The sequence below is a fragment of the Quercus lobata genome, chromosome 5, assembly GCF_001633185.2.
Source record: "Quercus lobata isolate SW786 chromosome 5, ValleyOak3.0 Primary Assembly, whole genome shotgun sequence".
NCBI classification, from domain to species: Eukaryota; Viridiplantae; Streptophyta; class Magnoliopsida; order Fagales; family Fagaceae; genus Quercus; species Quercus lobata.
This window is the reverse complement of record NC_044908.1, coordinates 83241211-83250487: the sequence shown is the minus strand read 5'-3', so window position 1 is coordinate 83250487 and position 9277 is coordinate 83241211. Positions and strand designations below refer to the sequence as shown.

General features: G+C 35.8%; 1 protein-coding gene across 1 annotated transcript; it reads left to right on the top strand.

Moving 5' to 3' along the window:
- The first annotated feature begins 304 nt into the window (after positions 1-304).
- LOC115992171 (probable xyloglucan glycosyltransferase 5) lies at positions 305-4130 on the top strand. The gene is made up of 5 exons (XM_031116256.1): positions 305-1531; positions 1768-2076; positions 2162-2452; positions 2748-2861; positions 2965-4130. Exons 1-5 carry the CDS (start codon positions 881-883, stop codon positions 3610-3612), a joined length of 2013 nt encoding a protein of 670 aa, XP_030972116.1. The 5' UTR covers positions 305-880; the 3' UTR covers positions 3613-4130.
- Positions 4131-9277: the final 5147 nt, after the last annotated feature.

The following is a 9277-nucleotide window of genomic DNA, read 5'->3' as shown; positions in this document are numbered from 1 at the left end:
ATAATATATATAGACATCATTTAATCTAAAAAAAGTACGAATTTAAATATGTTATATTAAATACTTATTCTGTTTATCAGTATTTAATGTGAGATTTTACTCGTATACCTACTATTTTTTATAAAACTAATTTATTTATATGATATTAAAATGTGAGACAAAGAGCAAGAAGCCGGTGTAAAACTACCAACAAAGACACTTATTTAAGTGAAACCGTTTCAGTTGTTTTTTATAATGAGAACTGGTTTCAGTTAGTTGAATCTTAATCAGTTGACTAAAAATAATGACCATGTTAAAAAAAGGAAATAAGATTAGTTTTCCCATTATGGTTATTCTCGTGTTGGGGTAGCTTGTAATTTGTTAAGCCTTTTTATAGTAGCAAGTAGCAAGTAGCAAACTAGCAAGAAGAACCCCACACTCTGGCTCCTCTCTCTGGCTTTTTGTTCCATTTCTGCATCATTTGGTGCGGAATGCTGAGGCTTGAACTGGGTTTCTCTTCATTAGTTGAGTGGTGGATCTGATTCTTTGTGGCCGGTCCTCATGAGTTTTGTGAGTTCTCCCATTTTGGCTTCTGGGTTTTGAAAAAGTTCAGATTTTGATTGGAAATTCTGTTTCTTTGTGGTTAGGCTGGGAACTGTGTACTTGAGTTTCTCAATATTGGATCTGGGTTTTGTAGAATTGTTAAAAATGCTAAGGTTTTAAGGTACTGGTTCTTGTATAGTGGACTTTGTGTGCTTTGTTTTAATGGAGTTGTTTGTGTACTTGTGTCTGAATTCTGTACACTTGAGAGGTAAATATGGCTCCATTAATAGATTATTGTAGTTAGTTAGCCAAAAAAAGAGTAAAAGGAAGGGTGATCCAGTAGTAGTAAGTAGCAGCCATGGAGAACCACAATTACTCTGTACTAGATATGAATGGTTCTGAGGCTGCATTCCAACGGGTTGATAAGGATAGGGGAAAGAATGCAAAACAATTTACATGGGTTTTGCTTCTAAAGGCACATCGAGCTGTCGGTTCCATTGCGTGGCTCGGAAATGGTCTTTGGACATTGCTTGGTGTCATTAAGAATAGATTGATATTTGGCCAGGGAGTTACAATGGAGAATGAGAAATCGAATAAAGGAAGATTCTTGTTTAGGATCATTCTAGCATTCTTAGTGATGGCCTTGACATTTCTAGCAGTTGAAGTGGTTGCCCACTTGAAAGGTTGGCATTATTTCCAGAACCATAATTTGCATATCCCGCAAACTTCGGAGATACAAGGATGGTTTAACATGATCTACGTTGCGTGGTTGAAGATTCGTGCTGATTATATTGCGCCTCCAATTCAATTTCTCTCTAGCTATTGTGTTGCTCTCTTCATAATCCAGTCTGCAGACCGTATGTTGCAGTGTTTAGGCTGCTTCTGGATCAAGTTCAAGAAGATTAAGCCAAGGATTGAAGGGGATCCATTCAAGTCAGACGATTTGGAAGGTTCGGGATGCAATTATCCCATGGTTCTTGTTCAAATTCCTATGTGTAATGAGAGAGAGGTATGTGTCTCAATGCTTCCTGATGTATGTGTTCTGTATGACCTACTTGTGACAAGTATTGTTTTTCAATTATATAAACTCGTTTTTAGTTCAATTTATTACATTTTGGCACCCTTATGTTTGACTGAATCATCATTAATTGTAGAAAATGGTATGAAGTTATAAAAACTGCTGTACTAATTTCCACAGGCTATTCACAATGTTAGTGATAATAACTTTGTTATCAACACCTTTAGGTATATGAACAATCTATTTCAGCAGTCTGCCAACTTGATTGGCCTAAAGACAGAATTCTGATCCAAGTTCTGGATGACTCTGATGATGAGAACATACAATGGCTAATTAAGGGAGAGGTCTCCAAGTGGAGCCAAAAGGGTGTCAACATTATCTACAGGCATCGATTGGTTAGAACGGGTTACAAAGCAGGGAATCTCAAGTCTGCAATGAATTGTGATTATGTGAAGGATTATGAATTTGTTGCAATCTTTGATGCTGATTTTCAACCAAATCCGGATTTCCTTAAGCAGACAGTTCCACATTTTAAGGTGTCTGAAACTCATTTAGTTCACTCTTGCTAGTTTTTAGCCTTTTTTTTCATGGGACTAATTTGTTTCTATCACTTGTTTGCAGAATACTCCCGAGCTGGGTTTGGTTCAGGCTAGGTGGGCCTTTGTGAACAGGGATGAAAACTTGTTGACACGCCTCCAAAATGTTAATATGTGCTTCCACTTTGAGGTGGAGCAGCAGGTTAATGGGGTCTACCTTAATTTCTTTGGCTTCAATGGTACTGCTGGAGTTTGGAGAATCAAAGCACTAGAGGAATCTGGAGGCTGGCTTGAGCGGACAACCGTGGAGGATATGGATATAGCAGTCCGTGCCCATCTCAATGGTTGGAAATTCATCTTCCTTGATGATGTGAAGGTAACGCCGGATTATACAGTTCTGTGCTTCTCTACAATTCAAGCTAAGCACATAATTTCCATTACCTTTTGGTTATCCTGCAATCATGATGACAATTAGGAACGTGGAGGTTTTAAGCTGAGAAAGTAAAAATTTCTAAAGACATAAATTCATGATTACTTTGGGATTTCATAAGTATTCATGTTTCTCACTGTAACACATTCAATATTGCTATTGAAGTCAAAGCTTTTTCTCCCTTTCATTTTACAATTTTACAAATTTGATGATGCCTTAAATTTTAAAAACTCATTTTCAGGTCCTTTGTGAACTTCCGGAGTCTTATGAAGCTTACAGAAAACAGCAACACCGTTGGCACTCTGGTCCGATGCAACTGTTCCGTTTGTGCCTTCCTGCGATCATAACTTCCAAGGTAGTTCTTGCTCTCCAATTCTTTTTTTTTTTTCCTTCTATGATTTTTTTTTCCTTTACAATGGTAAAATTCTTATAGTATACTAAATTTCACAATTTTGCAGATTGCATTCTGGAAGAAAGCAAACTTAATACTACTATTCTTTCTTCTTAGGAAACTAATCCTCCCATTCTATTCTTTCACATTGTTTTGCATAATTCTTCCTTTGACCATGTTTGTCCCAGAAGCTGAGCTACCTGCATGGGTTATTTGTTATGTGCCCGTAATCATGTCATTCATGAGCATTCTCCCTGCCCCAAGATACTTTCCCTTCATTGTCCCTTATCTTCTGTTTGAGAATACAATGTCAGTTATAAAATTCAATGCTATGATATCTGGGCTATTCCAACTGGGGAGCTCTTATGAATGGGTTGTCACCAAGAAAGCAGGCCGGTCATCAGAACCTGACCTTTTAGCTGCTGAAGAGAGGGAATCAAAGGCTATGAATTACCCACAACTTCATAGAGGAGTTTCTGATAGTGGACTCTCTGAGCTCAACAAGTTAAAAGAGCATCAAGAAGCTGCTCCAAAGCCTCCTGTCAGGAAAATGAATAAGATATTTAAGAAGGAGCTTGCACTGGCTTTCTTACTGCTAACCGCTGCAGTTAGGAGCCTTCTATCAGCACAAGGAGTGCATTTCTACTTCCTATTATTTCAAGGTATCTCCTTCCTCCTTGTGGGTCTTGATCTAATTGGTGAACAAATGAGCTAGAGGATAATGGCAAGATCACAATAAAAGGGAAAATAAAAATGCCAGCCAATCTGGCATGCAGCAGCAACACTCCTTTTGGCAATAGTTGAAGGTGTTTGGTTTGGAGGTACCACAGGTACATCTATCAACCGGTTGAATAAAATTAAGTTCATTATTCTTAAAATGTCCACATAAATTCTTTCCATACTTTTTATTCATGTTCTCTAAATCAAAGTCATTCTTTTAGGTTATTCAATGTCATTATTTTCTTGGTTTTTTAATTTGGTTCATTGTAATTTACATGCAAGAACAAAGGGTCAAGTTCGTATTTTGTTCTTGTATTCTTGCTTGAGTGTGGTTTTGTATCTTAGATAAGCACAGTTTGTATCACCACCAAATAGGTTGAGTATTGTTGAGGTCAAGTTGAGAGTTGGTCCCAGAATTACACATGTAAGAGTGAGACCATTAATTTGTATATTTGCAACAGTTTCTGATTATATCATGATTAAGTCCCTCTCTTCCTTTGCCCGTTGTTTTCATTTTTTGTTATTCTTTTTATCCAATCTTAAATAAACAGTTGCGTACTTTGGAAATAAGAAAACTGGCCCAAAATAGTGTCGGCAGGAACAGAATAATCAACATGACTGGGTCCCTTTGTCATCAAAGCAGATTCCAAACCATGAATTTGATAAAAGAATTGAATCTGTCTCATCTCAATCCCATGTTATTATTCAAATCTTTAGCATTACCGAGTGTTTTGTGGGTATATCCCAATGTTGTTCCACAAAGGGGATGCATGATTGTACTTCTGCCTCTCATGTAAGTCATGTGGACCTCAGTCCTTTTCAAAGCATTCTCTTTTTAACTTTTGAACACTTTGTATCCAGCATTGAGTTCATTTGCCTTATTCTTTTTCAAAGGATGATTATAATGCTTGCTTCTAACTTTAACAAATTAACTATCAGTCCAACTGAGATAAATATGGTAGGATTTGTTTCTATGATTTTTTTAGTACTAACTTAGACCAAACATGTGTTTCATGTGATGTGATGAGAAACTATGTACTAAAAAGTAGATCCAACTACTTGTAGCATTGTTGAACCAAAGCTGACCACATGAATAATAATAGGGTTTTTATTTATTTTTATTTTTTTAATGTACTGTGCACTAGAAAGGTTCATCAGCAATTTAAAATCAAATGATACATATGAGAGGTAGACACACAAAAAACGTGTTTTTCTTTAAGGCCTTTGGCTTTAATTATAAGCTCTAAATATGAAACTACTAATATGTATCCTGGTATACAAAGAAAATGGAAGAGAAGGCTATACACAATCGTTATTCTAAAATTTGTACACATTTTTACATTTTTTTTTTTTTTTTGGCTATTTAACTTATAATAAGCAATCAAGAAAAAGAAAAAAAGAAAAGAAAAAAAAACCCTCCTATATACAGGTTATAATAAAATACTGACAGCAACATCAACATATAACAATTACAAACTTGGTTTCACGTCTCTGTAAATTATAAGAAAATCATCGAAATACATCTCAAAAAGAAAATAAATTTATACAATGAAATTGAATCTTGTCTCAATCCTTCCAGGTGTTTTTTGTTCTTTAAAAATATATTATTTTAAATTTATAGCGTCCACTCTATAATAACTACTTTTATCATTAAGTCAAGTCATCAATTTGTTTTTAGTATACTTTAAATCTATTTTTCAACAACAAAATATTTTACCAATTACATTAACTGAAACTAAATCGATAATTCAAGTTGGGGGATCATTAAGGTAAGGAAAGGAAAGAAAATTCTGCTTTCATAGTCCGGCCATTAAAAAAAAAAAAAAAAAAAAAACGTAACATTTATGAACTATAAAATATGCTTGTCAAAAAAGAGAGAGATCACCATAATAATGTCAAATAATACGTGGGCATCATGATAAGGAACATATTAAAGACGTGAAACATGAGAACACGCGTGGTGCGTACATAATTTTTCATTATCAATCCCCAGTTGACTACACGACATGATTTTGATGCTTCGGATCTTATATTAATCAAACAGTCTATTATATTGTCGTTGCTGTGAAACTACTTTTTCCCACAATGTTACACTACAGGAATATATATCATTATCATTCCCCAGTTCGGCTAGATGCTATTCTATTTTGTGGCAATAATGTTATGGATTCTTTGTCTTTGTTAGGCTATATTCGGCCTGTTTTTGTGTTTGATCCGATTTATGACCAAACAAATCGTTACGATTTAAAATGAGATTTTCTTAGTGAAAAATTTCTATCTCCTTTTGAAATGACAGTTCGAGGTTTTTTTTTTTTTTTTTTTTTTTTTTTTTTTTTTTTTTTTGCAGAATTAGGATTTGTTGCAACTTAAATCTGTGTCATGTAATTTTTGTTTTACATAATTTTTCCCTCTATCTTTGTTTCTCCTAAGGTCTAGAAAGCAGGTTAAATTCCTAACACACTTTTTTTTTTTTTTTTTTTTTCATATCAAATTTTACAATTGTTGAAACTTTGTAAATGTAGGGTTGTAGGCATATATGGTTAAACAATTTAAATCTTTGTGTCATCTAAATGCTTTTTTACACAATTTTTTACTTCATCTTCGTATCTCTTAAGGTCTAGAAAATAGGTTAAATTCCTAATCCTTTTTTTTTCGGTAACAAATTTTACAATTGTTGAAGGTAGACAGTAAGATGTGAAGAAAAAGTATCGTGTCACCTACTTTAGCAATTATGGAAAAAAAGAAAAAGAAAAAAAAAGATGTGTCCAAAGTATCACTGATTTTGTAGTTGCCCACTCTCTTATATGTTATACTGTTATTGCTGTTTAAAGATATATTTTTAATGGACCTAAAAGCATGTTAAACTTTTTTTTTTCTAAACAAGGGTGTTATTACTATCTACTTATTAATATGTTTAATAGTTTTGTGGCTTAATAATACTATTCAATCTCTCTCTCTCTCTCTCTCTCATAAAAATTTTAAAAAAAAAAAGAAAAAAAAAAGAACAAAATAGATGTTGGAAGTGGATTTAAATTTTAAGCTTTTTTTTTGGTAAATTTTTTTTAAACCATGGTATAATAGAACCTTAATATTGTTGCTAGATAAGATATAAAACATTGGTCACCCTAAGTTACTAGCTAAGAGATTTATTGAACTCAAAATCTAATGGATCACATAGAGATTAAGACCAATCACATATATACTCTGTATCCAAGAAAGGATATATATAAAACTGTTTCAGAAAATCCCTACCATTGCAATGGAGGTTAATCTCATTAAGATCGATGTTATTGAAAAAAAAAAAAAAAAAAAAAAAAAAAAAAAAAAAAAAAAAAAAAAAAGAAAAAAAGAAAAAGAGAGGAGTGTTGACGTAGAAAGCATGTATTTTGATGTCATTATGACGCTCGATCAATTTTGTCGATTGATTGCACATGCACTCTTTAAGAGCTATGTCATGTCTCATTGTGTCGTTTTTAGGAGCAAATTGAGGCACATGCTGCTGGACGTTTGTGACCTGGACTGCCATGTTTTTGTTGATGTGGAGAGAAGTAGGTGACACCTCGCCATATGTCATAATCAAAACATCAAGATTGCAACAATTCTTGGGGGGAATTTTATTAGTTAAAAGTTTATTAAAGATAAAGGTAATTATACACTCACATACTACTACATGAACTGAAATCATGTTTTAAACACATGATTTTAAAATTGCGTGTATGTGGAGTGCCAAATAATGAATGTGTAATATTAAGATTTTCGGTTTATTAAGTATTCGTTTGGGATTGGCTGAAATTTTCAGCTTATTTGCAATTTTAACTTATTTTTGTTACTATTCATGGATCTTACTACACTTTTTAATATCATAAGTCTCATTATACTATTTAGTTTTGTAAGGACACGATTCGTGGCGGACCGTAACGGTGTCAGGTTCGCACGTAAAAAGGCCCAAACAATATCATTTGTAGAGCGTGGGTTTGGAAGGCTAGGCCTTGATCGACAGGCGGTGGATTTTTCGTGGTGTTCATACAAGGTTAAGTTTTCCTTCACCCATGGAGTCTTTCTCCTAGAGGTGGGCTGGGAGGCTCTGGTTTTTTGACCATTTTTCCCGGCCCCCCCACTAGGTTCCTTATTTTTCCTTTTATACTAGCCTGCATCCACTGTCCTTCGTCCACGTATAGGGTCAACATTTCCAAGACTGATACTTGTCCCATCAGTCTAATCCCAAAATTGTGGGGGATGATTGATAAGGCTGGAGAATACGGCTCTGCTAGATGCAGAGTCTTATCTGGGAAGGGTCATAAGGGTAACTTTCCCAAGATATTTTAGGTCTCTTTTCAAGTTTAGTCCAATTCCAATTTTACCCCTTTATTCCGGTAGGATTTTGGATCTGCCGAGGATTGAACTGTCCTCAGCTGTATTCCAAAACAGTTTTGTGCTCCCTGTTTATCGAGCTTGGGCCATAACTCTCCTCGGCTTGGGCCTTCGGACTCTCCACGAGCAAATGGGTCTGGCCCATAGATTATTGGGCCCCACAATAGCCCCTCAAAACCCGGCTGTCCAACCTCTTGGTTGGAAAGGGGGGTTTTGGTGATGCCGAACCTCTTCCTACGGCCCAATCAATTTGACCTATTAATAATGCTGGCGGCTCTTCATCTGTCCAAGAAATGCACCGGTCTATGAGACAGTTTTTTGATTTCGCGCTTGATGCGTTCTTATCGTTTGGGTATCCAAAACGCGCTTTTAATGATCACTATTTACGAGACTACTTTAATTCGGCGGTTTGTTTTGATGGGGTGGAGAAATGGAACCGGCATGTTTGTGTTGGCAGATTCCTTTGGAGATCTGAACCTATTAAATGTCTCCCGCTCCACCCTCTATATAAGAAGGAAGGGAGGAGGTTATTGTTTTTGTAAAGAATCCCTTTTCATCCTTCTGAGATTTGAAATACTTGGCCTCCCCTAGGGTTCATTTAACCTAATTGTTATTACCCACATCAAAATACGTTTACTATAACGAGTGATGAAGGAACCAAATCCCTCCTCAAAGCACCGTGTTCTAATAAAGCTCGAAATGGCTCGGTCGGGGCAAGGGTGGCGGAGACTTAAGATTTGTCTCACCTTCCTTTCAGCCAAAATCCGAAGCAGGGATTCATCATGTCCAACTTTCGGCGTGACTGAGTCGAGAATTCCCATCATCGTAACCAACCGCTCTCTTACGAGCATACCTAATATGGCTCCAGTGTGTTAGGAGTCAAGGACGAGGCAGGGACTAAGTGTCTCTGCTTCTTCCTCTCTTCGTTCACTGGTGGCCCTCTCCGCTTCCCTTTCTTAGTCTTCCCAGCACCAGATCCATTCTGGTGCTTTCTCTTCTCCCTCTTTTACTCCTTTTCTTTCTTTTCATCTCTTCTCTCTTCTTCTCCTCCTTCTTTACTCATGTCCTCCATCTTCCTCATTCCTCTCCTCCATCTTCTTCATTGATTTCTTCCTTACTATTTCCTTCTCCTTCATTTTTTCCCAAAGAAGGTTCTTATCGTAATATGAGCAGTATTGAGGTAGAGATTGGAGAGACTTTAAAGACGAGTTTAAAAGACGCCTGACAGTTTACTTATCTGTACTACGGATGTAATTGTTGCTTAGGCAGTTCACATTTTGTATAGGCTC

Excerpts from the sequence above, each read along its gene's own strand:
- LOC115992171 (XM_031116256.1), top strand. The coding sequence starts at position 881 with ATGGAGAACCACAATTACTCTGTACTAGATATGAATGGTTCTGAGGCT. Across the intron at positions 1,532-1,767 it reads CTATGTGTAATGAGAGAGAG|GTATATGAACAATCTATTTC; the intron begins GTATGTGTCTCA and ends CAACACCTTTAG. Across the intron at positions 2,453-2,747 it reads TCTTCCTTGATGATGTGAAG|GTCCTTTGTGAACTTCCGGA; the intron begins GTAACGCCGGAT and ends ACTCATTTTCAG.